Consider the following 21,249-nt stretch of genomic DNA (forward strand, 5'->3'; position numbering starts at 1 on the left):
GGTCTATAGTTATGATTTTGAAACTAGGCATATATCATACAAACAGAAACTTTGAAAGAAGCATGCCAAGTGTACAGCAAAACCAAATTGATGCTGCTGATTTTGTTTATGAGGCTGTTACGCACCATGAGTGAGCTCCACAAAGTCAGAAAACATCTTAATTTGCAAATGCTGATGCATGATAAATGGCTGCAAGTAAATTCACCATGCTTCTGCCTACTAAGCTTTATATGTGCAGCAACTTTTAGGTGAAGATAGCGTCAAATTACACAGCCATCTTGCTGACCATATATATATTATCCCAATTTGTTTTCTGCTCTGTAAACTTTAAAGAAACCCTGATTATGTGGAAACAATTGAACACAGTGCAGTGGACCAACTGTATATTTTGTTTGTGGGGTGCCTCCAGCATTGGTAGGAATGATAGAAGTGTGTACAGTAAATACTGACTACTATGAACGAACGGTAACCTCCCATCCTTAAAAATACATTTATCTTCGATTTTTGAGATTCATTCTTTATACTTTCTGAGCAGGCCTTGTATATTTATTTATTTACTTTCCTTACACTTTAATCATTTTGTTTGAATCTGTTATAACATATTTTTAAATTGTATAATCTGTTGCTATATTTTTATAACTGAATACTTCAAAGTTTTTTTATTCATCTGCTAGCTATCAGTTGATGTGTACTAGCATTACACAAAAACCTGATGCCTTTCCATATGGTTACCATATTTTGTGTGTTTAATTTATTATAAGGTAAAGGTGATCAGCAATGGTGAAACCTTGCAAGAAAGAGGAGGGTCCCTCAAGAGCTTGAAGTGAGAACTACAAATAAAATTGGTGCTGGTCTAATTGTAAGGCACATACGTGGTGCACTTTTAACCAGGGAGCAAATGAATGCACCGACATTAATAAACATTAAGTCTAAAAACAGTCAAAATATCAAAGCGCACTGACATAAAACTGCTCGTTTAACTCCATTCTGTCGATAAACACAGATAACACCAGCTCACCTCACAAGCTCTACTATAGTCTCGTTTGCATATCTTGCTGCCAGAGGCTCTACCGGTAGAACCTCATTTCAAATTTTTCCGCATCCCATGAACGGCGTACTCGTACTACCAGGCGTGACGGATAGTGGTACGAAGTGTCAGTATTCGTATTAAATTTGTTGAATTACCTTGGGCCCTTCTCCGAAATATCCATGGAATGTAAATAAATGCTGTTCTGTACTAAACCTTGTGAGGAAGAAGTAATTGCTGTATTCCGTGTTACAGATGGCTTAACTTTCAGTGGATCCGTGGGGGTCTGTGGTTTGCATTTTTGGAGCCAATGTTGAATTCATATTGGTTAGATGCTAATATGTCTACAGACGACGTGTGGAAAAAGATTTGCTTGGCATTTCCTATCCTTGCAGATAATGTAGGTGTAGTTAACATAACCTCAATAAATATCAAGTAAGAGTTTACTATACTGGTATTAAGCTATTAAATGTAAAATGAAGTGGTTTAGTTCAGCAGATTATGGTTAGATGCACCAACATTTCCATTATTATTACATTATTGTATTATCTTCAAATCTTCTGCCCTTCCTCATGTTCTTTGTCTTGTTGATAGTTTATCACATAAACATGTTTTGCATATGTTTCTTTCCAGGAATGTTCCAGAGAATGCCCAGAAGATAATGTTTTGGAAGAAATTAAGGAATTGAAACTTAATAAATGCATAGAAGACATTGTAATATGTCGCATTGAGCAGATTATGCGCCAGAAGATTACTCCAGATTTTTGGAGCAGATTTTCTGAGCGAAAAACTGAGATTGGTGGTTTTGAACGTTTTAAAGATGCTGTTGACTTTTTATACAATTCCTTCTCTAATTTCCTTCCAATGTTAGAAAATTTAGAAAAGTTTCGAACCATATCCAGAATTAACCGGGTAATTTATGGTGAAGAAACGTTACTTGGAACTTTCAAAGTGATTGTGACATCAACATTACTTTCTCAGCTTCCATTGACCCATCAGATAATTACTGAAGATTTCTATAAGGTGTCTTTCAAAGTGTTTTGTAATGCAGATAAGTCTGACGTTGGTAAGAACTTAACAATATTTACATTTTTTTTATTAATTATCTTGGTAGGTTCTCTTTATCTTCAGCCTGTGTTTGGGACTAAACAGTATGATCAATCCCTGCTCCTCTATTCTGCCAATCATATCCTTTGCATTGCATGTGCTGCCTACTGCATGGTCTATATAAAGCATCTGAAACATTGTAATAGACATTCACCCTGAAGGGGACAACTGCAGTGTTTGATGAAACATTGGAAAACCATTGACATTTGATGTGGCTTATCTCCAAAAAGCTAAAGTTATACATTAAACAACAAATCTTTTAATAAAGTTTGGGACATGGAAAGTAATATGTGATTTATTCGTGAGTGTTTTAACAGTCTATTACACTAAAGGTGAAAAGTGATTTTGTCAATATTTCTGTTGGGTTATTTGTTTCTGTTTTCTATAAAAATAATAGATGTATTATGTTTCACAACCATACAAGACAACAGGCAAAATTATTGTTGAATATATCCTGATCTTTAGTGTTTTGGATAATAAATAAGGTTATGACAGTTTTTGAGTTGAATAAAAACAGGCATTTACCTTGAAGGAAGAATGTGAATTACAAGTGTTTGAAAACAAGGTGCTCAGGAAGATAGTTGGACCTAGGAAGGATGAAATAAGAGGATAATTTATAATATTGCATAACAAGGAGCTGTGTGAATTGTACAGGTGACCTAACATAGTGTGGATAGCGAAATCTAAGAGGCTTCGATGGGCTGGACATGTAACACACATTAGTTTTGGGGGGGGGGGGGGTCATACAGAATTTTGGTAAGGAAATCTGGAAAATGACCACTAGGCAGACCAAGAAAGGAATGGGAGGTTTTTTCAAGATGGATCTAAGGGAGGTGGGCTATGAGGATGATAAACGAATGAAGTTGGCTCAGGATCGTGGCTTGTGGCAGGCTTTGGTGTTGGACCTGCAGGTTCTGCTACCAGGGAGTTTTTTTAGTTAGGTGTGTTATGACTGCTGTGGTGATAATGAATAATGCTTGTTGTTTTGGAATAGGTGTTCCTGAAATGATATGTGAATCACTGAATGAGCTTGGCCTGAGATGATTACACTTGTGTAAAAGTGGTAATATTATGAATTAAAATAGTACTGATCATATATATATATATATATATATATATATATATATATATATATATATATATATATATATATATAAAAACACAGAAAGCTTCCATTATGTTTTCAGTTATGTTTATTATAAACTGAAAATATTGCCACCTTACAGACCAAGATGAATCGTCAGAAGATGTTGTACAATGTGGTGGTTGCAGTCATGAGATTGAACAATGCCACTGTCAAGCAATTCTCTTAGTTTTCCATGAAACAAACAGGTAAATAAATTACTTATATTTCACAGTACAGTTCTGTAATTTACATCAGAACTGAAACTTATTTCTTAATTATGTTTATTTCCTTCAGTATGATCTGTGTTGCCAAAAGAGCTGTTAAAACCAAGAGAAGTGCATGAAAATTGGTGGAAGAAAAATAGACTTGGCTGTGAAAGTTATCTATTGTTTCAGCAGACATTACAGTTGTCATCTTCAGGGTGAATATATTTGCTGAAATCTTGTCTAACTTGATGTGGCTTATCCCCGAAAGCTGAAATTTTATGTTGAACTTAAGCTGCTAAAACTTGAGGACAAAAAATATATCTGAAGTTGGCTGTCTATTGGGTTGTTGCGCCATGTGGTCCGGTAGAAGTTTGCTAACGTTTCAGAGGTCCTTGCTGCCGCCATCATCAGGGCAATGAGTCACCGTCATGATGGAGACACCAAATGTCTGTATATTACTGCCAGACTACACAGCACAACAACCCAGAAGACAGCCATCTTCAGACTCACCACTGTGAAAACCTCAAGTCCTACTTAAAAGTATATTTGTTCAGTAGCTCTTCGTTACTGCTTTTTTTGCACAGTGTCAAGTGGCAGGATGATTATAAATGTTGAGTTGGGAAGTTAGTAGCCTCAGCCTGTTTTGATGTTCTACTCCAGAATTTATCTGGAGAGATGGGAAACCACAAATAAACCTCTGTATAGCTGTTGTTTTGGTTGAGATTTTGATTTAATATTTTCTGAACTAGAGGCAGAAGTGATAATTGCTATGCTTCAGTGTCTAATATGTTATTTTCTAATAGAAGCATAGATAAGAATAAAGAGTTTTTCCTCTGCTGAGAAATGTGCAGGAGAAATAATACATGGTCCTTCTAAATCCAAAATATATGTGCATTTACTCCGTCTGCAAATACATGTGCATGGCCCTTATATGCCATGCAACAACCCATTAATCATGATATCTGACTGGAGAATGAATGTTCATGTTGGTTTTCCTGAATTAATTTTTTCATGGATTAACTCATAAATGTAACTCAGGGAAATAACTCTGTATACAAACTTTGAAGGTGGGAAAAGTCCAACCCATTATGGAGAAATTATTAGGGTCATTAAGCGAATATTTAATGTAGATGGTATTTTTATTTATAACTGAGTCAGCGTGTAAAGATGTCTGGGTCCTTCAGTTTGTATTCTGAAATGTTGATCCATTTTGCCAGTATATTGATGTACTTAGCTATAGGTAGAATTTATGAACTTCATAATTTGATTTGTAGGAAACTCATTGAGTTGGACCTCCTGGAGAGACTTGCTGGTGAGGTTATCACTACATTGATTCATATCAGGATTGAGAATCATGTTCAGGAATCCTGCAAAGGAAGCTTTGATACATCATACATATCTTCTTTGGAGTCAGTAAGTGTTCCTGTTCCTGTTGTAATGAGAATATTTTAATGGGTATTAATTAAATTTTGTTGTAGGAAATGTGAAATTCAGGACCATGGTATGGCATTCTAGTACTAAGTAATTATTTCAGTCTTTGTTTCTGCTTCACAGTGGCTCAGTACAGTTGTAATGGGGTGGCTGACTCATATTTACAATGTAAATGCAGTATCAACTCAGTCTTCCATAAAGAAATTTCATCAGAAAATATCACACTTTCTTTATGAGACTTACACTCGCACAAGGATTGAACAGTTGTTCAATATAATTATAGGTGAGTTCATTTTATGTAAATGTTGTGTGTTTATCCTATATAAACTTGTGTTGCAATTATTATTTTCATTTAATAGGGATGTTGGATTGAAAAGGAATGGATTGTTTATGAATTGGAAGTGTCATTGTTACAGTGTTTTATTCTTGAAAATGAAATAATGATTAATTTAAGTATCAGATATGTTTATACTATGATATAACCAATATATATCTATAAAAAACATACACAAACATATGACATGTTTGAAACTGAGTACAAAACAATGCAGTCAGTGGACTTTGTGTCTCCAGGTAAGACACTGGACTCTCATTCAGAGCATTCTGGGTTTGTTCCCCAGTCTGGTCTATGTGAATATGTCTGTTTACATATTAAAGCTTTTTCCCCTGCCCACCATGGTTTGGAGTTCTGGTTAAACTGCAGGTTTCCTCTGCCGACCATCATTCTCATGAGTGTCATGACATAGAAACTGCCAAATGAGTGCACCCATTTTAGAAATTGTTTCTGCACTCCTGCTTAGATAGGCAGAGACCAGGGCCATAGACCATACCTTGAGGCAATTGAAACCAGCCAACAGTGCTGTCATATGTGGATTGTTCCATTTTTAAATTCCTGGTGCGTAATGTCTTTTAGAATCACACATTAGCAAATTGTTATAGTATACTATATTGGGAGTTGGTAATTTAAGGGAAAGATGTTTGTTTGACATTTTAGAATATCCTGATTCACAGCCTGCAGTGGAAGACTTGCGGATTTGTCTGCAGAAGACAGACTTGAGGTTGTATCTGACACAGAAATTGCAACGAGCCCTTGAGACACGTTTGTTGCATCCAGGAGTTAACACTCCGGATGTGTTAACTGCATATGTAGCAGCTATCAGGGCTCTTCGACAGTTGGATCCAACAGGAGTACTTCTTGAAACAGTGACCCTGCCGGTCAGGTATGTATCCTTACTGATACTGAGCTGTTGTATGAATATATCTCTTTACAACATCAACCCAAGTAAATACTTGGACTGTGTGCTGTTTACATTGTGTTCATCCAAGTATGTTAGGATGTCTTAGGGAGAATATTATATACATATTCTATCTTATTCAAATGGAAATATCTTTTGAAGTGTAATAAAGGAGGAAGTAGTTCTGTTTTCATTGCCTGCCCTGTAAAACAGAAAGAACAGTAAAAAGTATGAAGTCTGTATGTTTGTAAGAGGATGTGTGCGTAGGAAATAGTTGGTGTAGGGTGCACAAAGATTTTTGGCATATTGAAACAGAATACTACAACACATTTCTTGCTGATAAATACTAATACTTTCTTTTTAATTACTGATGCTTGTTTTGTGCGTGCATTTGCATAATAGCTAAAATCACTGGCATAGAGAGTAGATTATTGAGAGTCAGAATTTTGAAAGATGAATTTTGGAACATGCAAGAATATTGCAATTGATAATATGAAATTGATCACTGTATGTGATGTCAAACTAATATTTTATTTGGTGATTAAATTTTATTATATGTTTGAATAATTCTACAGACATTATTCTTGAAGTCTTTTAGGATATTTTCAGAGAAATTAATTTCAGGCATTACTTGCGTTGGCGTGATGATACTGTACGGTGTGTAGTGAGCAGCCTGACGGAAGAAGGACCAAGTGAGTTAGCTGATGAACTCGTGAGGGGTGAAGCATTGCAACTTGACGAAGGTGCTCCTTCAGATGAAGATATGACTAATTGGGAAGGCTGGAACCCTGATCCTGTTGATGCTGATCCATGTAAGTTATGATTTATTTATCAGTAAAGTCACTGTTTGCATATTGGATGTTCTTGGTGCACAGCCTTATATACTATTGGTGCTAGGAGTGATTTCTTCAGGGGTAAAGGCAACTTTAAAACTGACCACTTGTATTGTAATACATCATGTAGCAGACCGCTGGGGAGACCTAGACGTAGATGGGAGGATAATGTCAGGCGGGATCTATGGGAGATAGGAGTTGAAGGAGACTGGATTTTGTTGACCCAGGACAGGGTCTGGTGGAGGGCTTTGGTTAATTCGGTGTTGAACCCTCGGGTTTGGTAAGCCATCTAGTTAGTTAGTTAGTCAGCAGATTTGAATACCTCATTCTACTCAAGTTTCAAGGTATTTAATTATACTATATAAATATACATGCAATGTGCCAGTTATTTTAATGTAACACTTTTGACTACTGAATGTTTCCTAACTTACAGTCTTGTGTTATGTTGGATGAAACATACAACTATTTCTATGGAGCAGCTAATAGTATGTTTAGCTAATCAACAAATTGCCCCAGTTCTATGGAACCTGAAGGTTCATTATTGTGTTCACAACAGCCTACCACCCATCTGTATCCTGAGCCAGATGAATCCAGTTCACATCCCCAAACCCTATTTTCAAAAGATCCAACTTAATATAATCCACATATCCACAAGTATTTTTATGTGCATTTTTCATCTTTTCTGTGCATGCCCTGCCCATCTCATCCTCTTTGGTTCGATTACCTTAATAATATTTGGTGAAGAGTACAAACTATGGAACAATCTGTGTTGATAACTTGTTGAAAGATAGACTGTGATATTCGAGTTGAAACTCTGCTCTATGGTGTGCTAGCCAGGGATATCCATAACATGATGGTCACAAGGTTATGTTCCAGTGTTGTATTTGTGTCGCCCACTATATGAATAATCAGCTCGGTGTTTGTGAAATACCTAATTTGGGGGGGGGGGGGGGGATGTGTATACTACAAAGTTGTAGGGGAGAATTAAAGTTTGTAATTATGTTTCTTCTACAGTTGGCAGGTATGAATGCAAAAGTATTTATTGCCTCTGATTTCAGCCAAGACTTCTAAAAGTCGACGAACGTCAGATATTATTTCTATGCTGGTGAATGTGTATGGAAGCAAAGAGTTGTTTGTAAATGAATATCGTACACTCCTAGCTGATCGTTTGTTGTCTCAGTTCACCTACAATACCGAGAAGGAGATACGGTACTTGGAACTTCTTAAGCTTAGGTGAAGTATATCATCAATTTGATTCTCTTGTTAGTGATTTTTATTTTATCTATGTGTCTATGGACTCTCCTTAAGCTCTGCAGTCTGTTTTACAGAGTCCTTCCCAAACAGCTAATAGTCACTCTGCTAGTTAGGAAATTTCCCATCTTTTATGGAACCCAGCAGTAAGGAGTTTATTTAGGTGAGCATATTACCGACTCAAGAAGGATTCTGCTCTGTGAAGTCGGTTATGTAGGATTTTAGGTTTTCATGGCAGTGAGTCTGAAGATGGCCATCTAAAGTTAGTTATGGTTTGATTATTGATACTGTCAGTAGTTTACTGACTTATAATTTTCATTAATTTTAATTCATCTGAAGGGCCTATATATTCTTTTGGTTGTATCACACCAGTAATTTCCCTGTGGAGAAAAATTTCTTGAATAACATTTGTAGGGTTCCATAAATCACACATGCTTCATAAAAAACTGATTTTGATGAAAACAACCTCCTAAGTGTTTGCCTAACTTGCTATTGTCCTGCCATTTAGCTCATGTTTGTTAATTTTACTACACACATTTAATGAATGAAATAAAAGATACTAAACCATTACTTACATCAGCATTGGCACACAGTGAATTAGCAAATCTAGTGTAGATGTTCAAAATATTCTGCATTACTTGCACTAGACAGATTACATGTCGTACATGAATTAAAATGTTCCTTTTTAATGACATGCTCAAAGGATATATGCTATTTTTGTATGTACCATATGTATTTCTTGTTCAATATATTTTTCAAATGAGAAAAATTGTGTTAGGTACTCAGTGTTTATGAATTAAATAGTGTGGAATGAAAGCAGCAGTGAACCATGTAAAGACACACATTGTGTCTGAGTTTTTTGAGTTTTGTGTTTTTCATAGTGAATAAAATAATGAACTTTACTTTGTGTAGATTTGGGGAGTCACAACTTCACTACTGTGAAGTTATGCTGAAGGATGTATATGACTCCAAGAGGATCAATGCACATCTGCATTCAGATCCCAACTTCAAACTTGATAGGCAACAGTTCCCATCTACGGCGATGATTTTGTCAGCACAGTTTTGGCCACCATTTAAGGAGGAAACCTTGGAGTTACCTGATTTTGTGAAGGAACACCTACAAATTTATACAAAAGCTTTTGAGACTTTGAAGGTAATATTTCTACAGTGCACTGTAGAAATATATCCCATCACTGCAGTGATGGGACATATTTTATTTTCTGTACTGAACATGTATCACTGTCCATATTTTTTTAACATTGAAGAGCACACTGTTGATGAACCAACAAACAAATTATTTTAGTTATATGGGAAAGGGTTAAGGCAGAGTTTTACTTCCTTTATGTTGTTACTTTTTGTTCACTTATTCATAAGTTTTACAAAGAATGTTCAAGTTATCATATAATCTGTACATACACATATATTTAATATTTACTTACATTTATAATTGAGGATGGGAGCTGGGGTAGCTTGGTCAGTATACTGACTGACTATGGGCTGGATGACTGGGGTTTGATCCTTGGCAGGGGCAGAGGATTTTTCCTCTAGCCTCTGCATCCAGCCTGGCTGTGTGGCCCACCCAGCCTCCTATTCATTGGGTACCAGGGTCCTTCCCCGGGGGTAAAGCGTGGCCAGGTGTGATGCTGACCACTCACCCTTTTCTAGTGCCAAGGTTAAGAATGGGTAAGAGCTATACTTCCTCTCCCCCCCCAAGTGTCTGCATGGCATGTAGTGGGACGATTTTACTTTATAATTGAGAATACTGTGTACACAAATAAACCTGTGATTATAATTATGCTCATATTAGTTATGCTTCATTTGCAAATTCAGTACAGATTAGTTGTGTATTTTTCAGGGAAACCGCACATTAAGCTGGAAACCGCACCTAGGATCTGTAAACATTGATATTGAGCTGAAAGACAGGAAATTCAATTTGACTGTATCTCCAATTCATGCCACCATCATTTGGCACTTTCAGACAAAAAGTAAGATGTTTTTACTGTAATCGTTAGATTAATAGCATGATGTTATTTGCAGTATCTGTAGTACGACCTGGAATTCAATCATATGTACATAGTATTCATTGTTAACCTTTTGAAGTACATTGGTTGAACAGTCAACAAGTCTTTATTTTTATTCATGTGTATCATGTGATTGTCACTGTAAACAGTGATTATATCATTAAACACAGTTAACAACTTGATCACTGTAATGATGAAATATTCTTAAATATTATTCAGATGAGCTATGGCTTTAAAGGGTTAATTTGTTTGATGTTGTATATGTTGTCTGAGCTTGCTATCCCTGGAATTTTGTTGAGAATGGGCCATTTTGAAATACAGAATGTCCCACTTAATGTGAAACTCACCATGATGACATGTTGCATCAACAGCAGCAGCGAGCAAACTACCATAAAATGAGTTGGTCACATTGTAGAACAGAGCTGCTGCATGCTAGTAGGTAGGTTCCAAGTTAGATGGGACTTTCTCTGTTATGTTTCTCTTGCAGTGAAAATAACATGTGTATCTGTATGAATGGTTTAGGAACCTGTTAATAAAATATGATTTCATTTGTTTATTAATGTTTTGGTGTCTCTTCGGTTCAGTGGCCAATTATTTTAGTTAGGTTGGAATGGTTTGTGTTAGGGCTAGTAACTAAGTTAAATTCATATTCAGGCACATGAAGTCAGTTTTGTGAAATTATTTATAATGTTTCAATGGTTTTAGTTTTGAAAGTGTTCTACAAGATATGTTCTCCTGTGACTGTCACTGTTCTTAAAAACAGTTGCAGTACAGCAGAGTCCTGATTATCCATAAATCGTTATTTAAATTTTGTTAGTCCCAAATTTTTACATCTAAAATTCAGTCATCTGATTTTCAGATCAGTGGACAGTTGAGGAATTGAGCCAGTTGATGCATGTTCCTGCAACTGTCTTGCGGAGGAAGATAGCCTTTTGGCAGTCTCAGGTATACTAAAAAAATTACTAATATTTGCTGTACAGGTTCACAGATATAGAAAATGTTGACTGATATTGATTCACTTGAAAGTTTGAAGGATGGGGAAAAAACAGGGGCTCTCAACTTAGTGCATTATGTTACTTAAGAGTATGTTGAATAGTATACAGTTCCTATCCAATTATGGATATTATAGAGGCTCTGTCCCTACTCAATTCATTTGTCAACCCTGCTGGTTGAGGGGGCTCCAATCCCACCATATCCATTCTTTAATTTTAGGAATTTAGGGATGAAAAATTGAAGGAAATGAATAGCAACTATTAACAGTTCATCATTTTTAGCTGTGAATGTTTATGCACCACAATAATCATACACTTCACATGGTAATGTATTAGTAAAATCTGATCAATATGCACATTTTTTCAGCATATCCAATAACTTGTCCCCATAATTAAGCAGATTGTCAGTGTTCAGAGCCTCATTCATATTTGCTACACGCTGTACTTTTAATAAAGCCTCATGATTTTGTTCTTGATGCCATCACTGATATTCATGCTGATTTTGCCACTTATTGTGCTGTATTCAGAGAGATCAATAAGCTGTATCATTAAATAATGACTGGAAGGAAGTTTCATTACTAGGACCCATAAGTGTAGAACAGTAGGATCCAAAGTTTTTACATTTCCACAGAAAAGTTGAAGGGCCCATTGTCAGAAAACATTGTTGCACAATAACCTGGATAACATTCATGCAGAAATGACCCAAGATGTGACAATGACCTCTGATCATATTAGTGCAACGGTTGCCTATGTGATGTGTACTGTACTCCAATCTTGTTGAAACTAATGGATATAAGTTTGTTTTAGGGTATGCTGCGTGAAATTTCAACCGACTCATTTTTACTGGTTGAGGAGAGCAGTACTCGCTCCAAGTGTCCAGTGCCTCCTGACATGGTGTGTGAGGATGAAGAAACTGAGAGTGCAATGGCTTCAGCCCATGACCAAAGAGAAGAAGAATTGCAGGTAAAACAGTATGAAGGGAAAAGTTATTTCATACATTTCCCTCTGTTAATCAATTTAAATATCATATTTATGTGTCTGTGAAAGGAAACACCTGATAGTATTCTTACAATCTTGAATATTAAGCTGGAGAAATCCAGGATGTGCAATGTATTTCCCATCCCACTATGTGATCTCCCTGTGCACACAGCTTGTTCAAGTTCAGCAGAATCATGATAAATTTAGTATAGAAACTGAAATGTTAGGCATACTGACAAGCAGTGCTGTATAAATACTGTTTTCTCTCATATATCATATTTATACAAATACGAGCCACACATTTGTTTTACCAAATATGCATCCTCTAAAACTAAGCAGCAGCTTGTAATCAAGAGTATTTTTAATGGCAACATATTGATCTGTATCACTGTTAATTAGGAAATATTGCATTATGGTTTTCAACATAGAGAAACAATACAGCTATTTCAGTAATAGTAAATATATAAACAATATTTTCACAAAGCAATGGATAAATGTTATTACATGAAGTAACAAAAGGCAAAGTTTTGAAGGTGACATCATCGTTTCTTAGTGGAGTGAGTTGTTGCCCTTGAATGGGAACTGGTAGAGGGGATGGTGGGATGAATACTTTCCAAGATCTTAGCTTTAGCAGTAGCCAGTTAAAAGCAGGTACATATACTGAGAACACAGTCCTTGAGTAATGAACATTAACAGTTGTTTATTCAGTGGTCTGTCACATGAACCAGTACTGTTGTGATGAGTAATAATGGAAGTTGGTGCATGCTCTCTCTTTAAGTTCGTGTCTTTAATTTTAGTGGTTATCACTATAAACAACTAAGATGATGATTATGATAATGTGTTATTCTAGGTCTTCTGGTCATACATTGTTGGAATGCTGACAAACTTGGACTTAATGCCACTGGAACGTATCCATCAGATGTTGAAGATGTTTGCATCACAAGGCCCAACAGCTGTTGAATGCAGTCTGCGAGAATTACGTAATTTTCTGGATAGGAAGGTGCGGGAACACAGACTTCTCTTCAGTGGGGGTTTTTATCGCCTTCCAAAATCATGAATGTCAGTCTACTTGGTAAGTTCTTGTAGTCTACTTTTTATGCACATAGAATAATTCAGAGAAGTTAATTTTAATGAATGTTTGTATGTGTCACCAATTGAATTAAATTATGCACAGCAATATTCTTTGGTTTCAATAAATGAATTTTTGGAATTTCTGTTGTAATTGTGCTTTTGTGTCATTTTCATGTGGCTTAACCCCTAATTTCTAATCTTCAACTGTTAGGTATATTCCAATTAGTAGGTGTTGTGAAATATGTCATATAAATGGCATACATCCTGTAAAAATAATTGGAATTATGTTTCTCAAAAAAGAAATAAAATGGTTCATTTTCATTCTGCCCTTCACAGTTTACACTGTTATAAAAAGACACAGGGTGAACAGAACACCTATTTTCCCCATAGTGGAGTTTTACAGTGAAGAGAGATGATTTAGGGAACAATGGAAGGAATTATTTGCATGAACTGGCAGTTACAAATACTTGAATTCTGTACAATTGTATTTACAAAGATTTTCACCATTTTCCTCACAATTAACAGTTCTGTGTATAATATGTATATTCCATAAACACACTTTAGTATCCAATAGTAATTTTCATGTAAATAATAACAAACTTTTGTATTGGGCATCATTAACTCCACTGTAACCTTTGGTAAGCCACTTACTTTATATATGGGTAAAATGTAGCTGATGGTCCAAATTTCTATAGAACTTACAACCTGACATACTTCAGGTTTTCTATATAAACATCAATACATCACACGGTTATTTTATTCTCGAGAAGTCTTAAAGCAGTGAGTTTTGTGCAAATTCTCAACCCATTAACACTAAATGAATTTTGTATTCCTAATTCATGAGACACTGACATACTTGTAAGCTGCCAGCATACTATGTATTAAATGTAGAGTAGAGTCCTGATTATTCAGCCTTTGGTCATCTGACATTCTGTTTCATCTGATTGCAATGTCATAGTGAGGATTTAATTCTACGGAGACCACACTTGCTTACACTGAAAAACAAAGGGGGGGGCAACAGCTACAGACACACTGTTGTTCAGGCACTGGCATTATATTTCCTTCATAATTTAATAATGTTGATTTGATTAAAAATTGAATTTATATTTACCCTTGAATTTTTTCACTAGTCATCTGTATTATCTGACACTTTTGATTATCGGTCTTTTGGTCCTATTTAGGTCAGATAATTGGGACTCTACTGTATGTACATTCTCTTCCTAGGCTTACAAGTTGCACACTAGCATTAAAAAACACCATGAGTGTACACAAAGTGAAAATAGCACTAATACAAATTGATGAAGATGGTACTTATTCATATGAAACACAGTGGGCAAAAATCTTGAAGAAATAAAAGTCCTTAAAATGTCTTATATACAAGGAAATTCTCAAAACACTTGTTTAGCTGATTAAGTGTATTTGCTTATACTGTGGATCACTTGTATGTTCATATTCTAATAACTATAATACATTACACAAATAAAATGCAATCATTATAATTGAATGACAATGGACAACATATTATTTTGATAACATATGCAACATTGACTCATATAAAATGGATGCTAGAAGTGGATAGTACTTTTTAAGTATACCTCACACTGAAATCATGCATATTATGGAGGAAGAGCTAGGCTGGGTCCACAGGTAGTCTGCATTTTTGGAACAGTGATTATGTATCTCTCAACCCACTCACCTTTGAATAATTTATTTTACAAGTAGAAATATTATTTGAATGATGTTACACAGTTTCACTTTAACAGAAACTCTATAATTTATATTCCATTTTAGTAATTGGAAGGGCACACAAAGATTAAAGTTGTCATATGTTTAAAATACAGAGACAGAATCTAGGCAGCTTTAATTATGACAAAGGAATTATGAGGTAGGAGAAATATGATGAAAGAATGAACTACAGACGCAGGTATGAATCCATCTAAATGAAAATTTTGACACACACTAGTCATTAACATCAGTGTTGATTTACAAATGCAGTCATTAAGAACTGTACTTCTTTGTGAAATTATATACTTCAACATTAACAAAATGTGCTTTTTGACATCAGGTAACAATTTCCATCATGCAGGGTAATACTGCATTATAAAAAAAACAGGCAGCACAAAACACATTGGCAGGCCGCTGCAGCCCCCAACTTGAGAACCCCCAGTACCCATCAGATCAGAAGCTGACTGGGTCACAGAGCCAGTAAGTACAATTCCAGTGCTGAGATCAAAAGTATTTGATATATATTTGAGTAGAAACAAGTTTATAAATGGTCATTATTTTTTTTATGAAACGAAGTATCACAGTGCTAATGTAACTCCATTTAATACAAACAGTAGTCTCGATATTAATTCTTATAGCACACATGGTATAATTTATCATGATGTATAGGCATGAAAAACTTGGCTTTATAAATGTACCATGTTCTCAATATTTTATTTCCCAGCATGAAATTTATACTTGTCTGGGTTGCAAAGGTTTTCTTTTACCAAGGCCTCACCTTAGTAATACATTTTCAGATATGTTATTATACATTTATTAAATTTTTAGTGGGGCATGTGAACCTTAATCTAATTAAATTAATGACATACAATGGCAGTAGTCAACATTTTTGTAACTCATCATTCAGGCCGTCAAAACCAATTTGTATCTGTGTTCCTCATAATTTTTCTTCAGACATACTACTCCAAAAGCACTGGCTACAACTGGTGTCTTTTCATCAATACATTTGAACAACTTCGCCATCTTTCTCCTGTAAATCTATAACCCTATTTAGACACTACCTGTAAAGAACTTGTGACTAAACAGCCAACAGAAAATGACATCGTCACAGTGTTCACTACAATCACAACACCTGAATTAGATCATCTCTTGCAGCAGTCTGAGTTGTAACGAGAGATGTGTTAATTCCATGCGGTTCAGGTTGCCAGTTGCCATGAAGCATCAGTAGGACTTGCAGTTTCTTTGGTAAAGAGTAACTGTGTTTACTCAGAACTTAACATCCAATGCTATATAATTCTACACTGATTCCTTACCCATAGACTTTCAAAAGGATACTAAATGTACTCCAACATAAAATCAAAATTCTGCAAAAATGTCAGGCTTTATTCCTCTACATCATCATCACTGTAAGCTATTAATGCATTTGAAAGGAAATATTATCCTGTGCACACTGCCTGATTGATGGCTTTAGTCAGCTAAGCTGCTTAAGAATGCACACAACTACCAGCTCATCTTCTCTTCTTTTGCAAGTTACTCAATGGGCAATGTAAATATTTTAGCCACAAATACATTTCTTTGTTAAAGCTCCTTAAAGAAATGTAAACGCATGTATGAACCAAATTTCTCTCCACCTTTGGCATGCAATATCTTTTGCTGAAAAGCTAAAAACATTAGTTACATCTTGGGTGATGATGCAGACTGACAAAGAAACAAGTCATTGTTGATAAACTAATGAGTTGCTGGAATATTACCAGAAAACAAAAATGTTCTACTGTTGTATAAAGCATCACATTTTATTGCCTTCCCTCTTGGTGGTATCTTTGAACCATCTCAGAGTTCATCTACTGCACATTATAGAATTTTTGCTGCTGAATGAAATTTACATCCATGATACTGTGATATAATATTTTAACATTCATAAGTAATAGCAGTACTCAGAATATTAAGTCTGTTCTATGTTCCACTTCAAACTACACATGTAATTAATTCTATTTGAATGTGAACTTTGTGATATATATCTTAAGCATGAAGAGGCAGTCAGTAGAATTCAGTATTCAAATTATTTAGTGCACTATTACTTTAAGTACTCTTGCATTTACATAAAAGGGGGGGGGGAACCTGAATTAAAATTTAATTGGGCTTTCGCTTTATAAAATATGCAGGTGGCTCAAAGGGTAGTTGAACATCATATGGAGTACAAATATTAAATAAATACTTTTCTGAATCATAACTATCACTGAGTTAAAGTACATAAAAATGTGTTGTTGATAAAACTGACTAGAACATTTTAAGCAATGTACGATGATTTTGCACTAATATACAGTTTCTGATGTGTAATTTATTTTGACCTATGGATGGAGTACATTATAAAGAATCCTAGAATGTCTGGGACTGAATAATCTGGGGTTTCATCACCAATGTAGAGCAAAGCTGTAGTTTTACCATAATCATGAACAGTATTGAAAGTTCATTAGAAGTCTATGGTATAATACTCTCCACATAATAATCCCCACATTCAAATAGCATGAATCCAAGCACATGAACTACATCGAGTTCCATCAAGTGGGAGGGTTTAGGGGGCAGTCCCATAGTCCAATGCTCCGCGTCCTCTCCCACGCCCTCGCCCCCTGCCTCTGCCCCGCCCCCTCCCCCGCCCTCGTCACCTACGTCCCTCTGGCATTCCTATGTTGCTTGTGGTCTTCTCCAAGAATGCCAAAGGTCCTTGCAGCACTCCACCTGGTCCCTGAGTGGGGAAACCAGGGGGACCCCGTGGACCTGCAGACTGCTGCATGAACATCGCTTGTTGGGGTGACACCATTGGTCCAGGACCCCCACTACCTGATGCTACAGAGATTCCTGGTGGACCCTGCAACCAAATGCATGCCGTTTCAGTGAGAAACCCACATGGGGCTCACTGAAACATCCAAAAACAAATAAAAACTCTAAATAAAAATAACAATGGAAAATAAAGAAAACGTTACAAAGAAATCTGGCAATATTAAAACAAATAATATTCTGAATTACTGTAACAAAAATTTAAAACAAATTTCTTAAAGCAAAGGTTTTCAAAATAAAAAATGTATATACTTCTAAATTAGTTATGTGGTTCTTAAATCATAATAAAACACACAGAAGTATTATTAAAGCAAATACCCTGATTTTTGTATTTCATTAAGTGAAACTCAAATTCAGTTCTGAAGTTTAAGTTAATATTAAAAGCATGGTAATATTGTGTCAAATTTGTCTTGGCCACACATAGTCCATGTTCCTATCACAACTGAGTACCATTTATATTTCCCAATGGCAGAGTTACATGAATGCAGCCTACTACTGCAGAAAGCAGATTAATTTGTAAATTAAAAGTACTGGGGATACTCAAGATATTATTATTAATGCTGTTGCAGTATGTGAATAAAAACATGATCATGCTGTGTGAAATTGCTGGGGTACAAAGCATTTGATCGGTTATCCCTTCGGCACTAGTGGCAGTACCTAATTTTGCTGGTAGGTCACTATGCTATCAATACAGTAATAACATACAATTATGTTGCATCAGATTAAGGTAGAAGTAAATTTTTAAGGTAACAAACATCGTGTGAATATCAGTGATGGTCAGAATTATGGCACACAGCAAATATGAATGAGACCCAAAATGAAGTACGAGTTTCTCGACATGTGGCTAATATGAATGAAACTCGTGCAGAATGTAGGGAATAGGGACATGATATTGGATATGCTGGAAAAAATGTATGTGATTATGAGATTTTATTAATAGGTATACCATGTGTAGTATATGAACAGTGTGGTGTGTTAGCATTTAAAATTAAAAGTGGATGAACTGTTCTTAGCTGCTACTTGCTGCCCTCATTTTTTTGTCCTTAATCCCTGAAATGAAATGAAGAATGTGATGTGGAAGGAAAGATGGGAGCTATTTAGTGGGGTTGAAGAGTGAAGTGACCTGGGACAGAGTCCCTTGTATTACAGTAAACACATATATACACATTACAGTAATTATATGATAATTACTTTTTGCAACACAGTTTCCACAGTGACTTGAAATACACTGAGAAGAATAAAAGCAACACACAATGAATTAGAGTATGATGTAATGTAAAGCAAACTGAGGGATGGAACACTGTCATACTGGCCTGTGTTTCCCCCCAATATGCTACCTGTTGTTGCATTTGTTGCTGCTGAATTTGCTGCTGCATTTGTTGCTGTTGCATTTGTTGCATCTGCTGCTGCTGAATTTGTTGTTGTTGCAGTTGCTGCTGTTGAAGTTGCTGCTGTATATTGCTAGGCAGGTTTGGTTGAGGGGGTGCACCTGTAGGGGGTGCTGGAGGCTGGGGTCCTGCATTCCCATTGGGTAAGCCAGAGGGAGCAGGTCCCTGAGCTGGAGACTTTGCCCAGCCTTGAAGGTCAGCAAGCAAATTCTGCCACACAGCTATTTTTTCATAGTGTCTCTTTATCAGCTCTTCTTTCCGTACCAGTTCTAGTCGAAGTTCATATGTATCCTGAATAGGAAAAGCAACATTTTAACACAGTACAGTATTGCTGGTACTGTTATGAACTTGATATTACCAAAAGCAAAACAGTGAACTACTAGCACAACAATTCTGGCTGGACAGATAAACGCAGTGGATGATTATTCTCCACTTTTTCCAACATACGTATATTTGATAGATGTAATTATCTACTATGTTATATCATTTGTCTAACAGATATTTAAAACATTATCAAGTATTGATCCTCAACAACTCTGAAATTAGTCTTCATTTATTGATTTCTAATTATTCCTGCCAAATATGGGAACAGTATCCAAAAATAGACTATGGCTTCTTCCTTAAAATATCTTTCTTGTCTATCATTCTGATACCATTCAACACTGTAGTCAGTGAAACTAAAAAAACAACAACCAAGAATCAATTAAATTAAACTGGCATTCTGCAAGTTTAGAAATGATGACATGTGTGACTGGTTCTCTTTTAATATATTTCCCACAAATTAGATTGTCTTCTGTGTTGTAGCACTGTGTAGTCCGGTAGTTTACCGATGTTTATGAGGTTCTTTTGCCCCCATCATCACAGTGTTGGTAAACTTCTACCAGACTATACAGTGCTACAACCAAGACAACCATCTTTGTACTTACTGCCATGAGAACATCAAATCCTACTTCCTACAACTTCACTCCTCGCTTGATCTTGGAGTAAAATTCTTTCCACAGACTTTAGAAAACAGTTCAGCAAATTAATTACCAGTAATTATTGTAATGTGGGAATACAGAAGAGAATTTATGTTTTTTTCTGCCTTAGACCAATTTATTTTCAAGTCTTTATTTTACAAGAGCACTACACACAAACTCACTGAAAGTCAGCTACCAGCTCTTTATAACCTACTCTTTTATGAACAATAAAACATTGTTTTAGTTCAATATTTAAGAAAATTATAAGTTTGTTATATCTGTAATGCCAGTGAAGAACCTTTTGTAAAATATGGTGTATGGGAAAATCTAGCATAAAAATCACACCACACAATTCTTGTGCATGTCTGCATATTACAGTAACGTCTTGACCAATAAAATGGTCATGATCACAAGTTTTCGTTAATAGTTGAAAGTGACATAGGGCACTGCTGATTTTTCTCACATGCTACTCCATACCCAATTCATAATCATCTTCACATCTCATTCAATTATAACAAAACCTACCTGTTAATATAAAGATCTACATTTGGGTAATGTTTACCTCCTTCACGACTAATTCTGGCTTCAGAGCCGACAACAGAAACCGCTTCTGCAAGAAAAAGGCCTCCATTTGACGAGCTAAATCAATGAAGCGTAAAATTGTGTGATCCACCTCGACTCGAATTTCATCTTTTTCCATTGTTGGCAGTGCTTCTTCTTTTGTTAACACGGTTAGACATGACTGGGAAGGAAATAGCGTAATTATTACTTCAAAACTTACTTTGTGCATTCAATACAAATAGTTAATCGTTAACACAAAAATCTAATAAAAATACCTGAAAAGCTTCTTCAAATTCGTCAACTAGATTACCATTACCATTCGTCGTAGCCGCCATCTTGGCGCTGCGAAAAATATTTTCCGTTTTTAATTTTTTACTACTGGATCAAGCAGATGGATGCGTACAAAAGAATCTCGAATGTGAATCGGAAGACTTCAGTGACTTTATTAAGCCGATATATATATATATTTATTATTTTACAGCTATATATCAGTTACATTTTAG

The 21,249-nt window shown here is 35.7% G+C and overlaps 2 protein-coding genes across 5 annotated transcripts; one reads left to right on the forward strand and one right to left on the reverse strand.

Moving 5' to 3' along the window:
- The first annotated feature begins 750 nt into the window (after nt 1-750).
- Nucleotides 751-15,874, forward strand: mr (anaphase promoting complex subunit morula). Of its 4 annotated transcripts, XM_022070892.2 has the most exons (15): nt 751-1,154; nt 1,283-1,427; nt 1,661-2,093; nt 3,361-3,466; nt 4,741-4,879; nt 5,021-5,180; nt 5,892-6,117; nt 6,757-6,944; nt 8,024-8,198; nt 9,129-9,369; nt 10,072-10,201; nt 11,097-11,182; nt 12,037-12,192; nt 13,058-13,279; nt 15,344-15,874. In XM_022070892.2, exons 2-14 carry the CDS (start codon nt 1,338-1,340, stop codon nt 13,262-13,264), a joined length of 2,337 nt encoding a protein of 778 aa, XP_021926584.1. In that variant the 5' UTR covers nt 751-1,154; nt 1,283-1,337; the 3' UTR covers nt 13,265-13,279; nt 15,344-15,874. The 4 variants fall into 4 exon arrangements, with proteins under 4 accessions (XP_021926584.1, XP_021926583.1, XP_021926585.1 ...); XM_022070891.2 differs by lacking the exon at nt 15,344-15,874 and having other exon boundaries at nt 13,058-13,429; XM_022070893.2 differs by lacking the exon at nt 15,344-15,874 and having other exon boundaries at nt 751-1,145; nt 13,058-13,429.
- MED28 (mediator complex subunit 28) lies at nt 13,746-21,243 on the reverse strand. Its single transcript, XM_022070897.2, has 4 exons — nt 21,022-21,243; nt 20,748-20,927; nt 19,176-19,517; nt 13,746-17,869 (listed from the first exon to the last, which is right to left on the reverse strand). The coding sequence occupies exons 1-4, from the start codon at nt 21,079-21,081 to the stop codon at nt 17,663-17,665; spliced, it is 789 nt and encodes a 262-aa protein (XP_021926589.1). The 5' UTR covers nt 21,082-21,243; the 3' UTR covers nt 13,746-17,662.
- Between the last annotated feature and the right edge of the window lie 6 nt (nt 21,244-21,249).

This window comes from Zootermopsis nevadensis, unplaced genomic scaffold (genome assembly GCF_977971745.1).
Source record: "Zootermopsis nevadensis isolate Lab colony 2312 unplaced genomic scaffold, Znev_1.0 Znev_ptg000001l, whole genome shotgun sequence".
In the NCBI taxonomy this organism is placed as follows: Eukaryota; Metazoa; Arthropoda; class Insecta; order Blattodea; family Termopsidae; genus Zootermopsis; species Zootermopsis nevadensis.

What these genes read in the sequence shown, in the direction of transcription:
- MED28 (XM_022070897.2), bottom strand. Translation starts at nt 21,081, where the DNA reads ATGGCGGCTACGACGAATGGTAATGGTAATCTAGTTGACGAATTTGAA. An exon ending in CAGAATTAGTCGTGAAGGAG is followed by an intron (nt 19,518 to 20,747) that starts GTAAACATTACC and finishes TTTCCTATTCAG; the next exon opens with GATACATATGAACTTCGACT. An exon ending in AGCAACAAATGCAACAACAG is followed by an intron (nt 17,870 to 19,175) that starts GTAGCATATTGG and finishes ATTTGGTTGCAG; the next exon opens with GGTCCACCAGGAATCTCTGT.
- mr (XM_022070892.2), top strand. Translation starts at nt 1,338, where the DNA reads ATGTTGAATTCATATTGGTTAGATGCTAATATGTCTACAGACGACGTG. An exon ending in TTCCTATCCTTGCAGATAAT is followed by an intron (nt 1,428 to 1,660) that starts GTAGGTGTAGTT and finishes GTTTCTTTCCAG; the next exon opens with GAATGTTCCAGAGAATGCCC. An exon ending in ACAGTGACCCTGCCGGTCAG is followed by an intron (nt 6,118 to 6,756) that starts GTATGTATCCTT and finishes AATTAATTTCAG; the next exon opens with GCATTACTTGCGTTGGCGTG.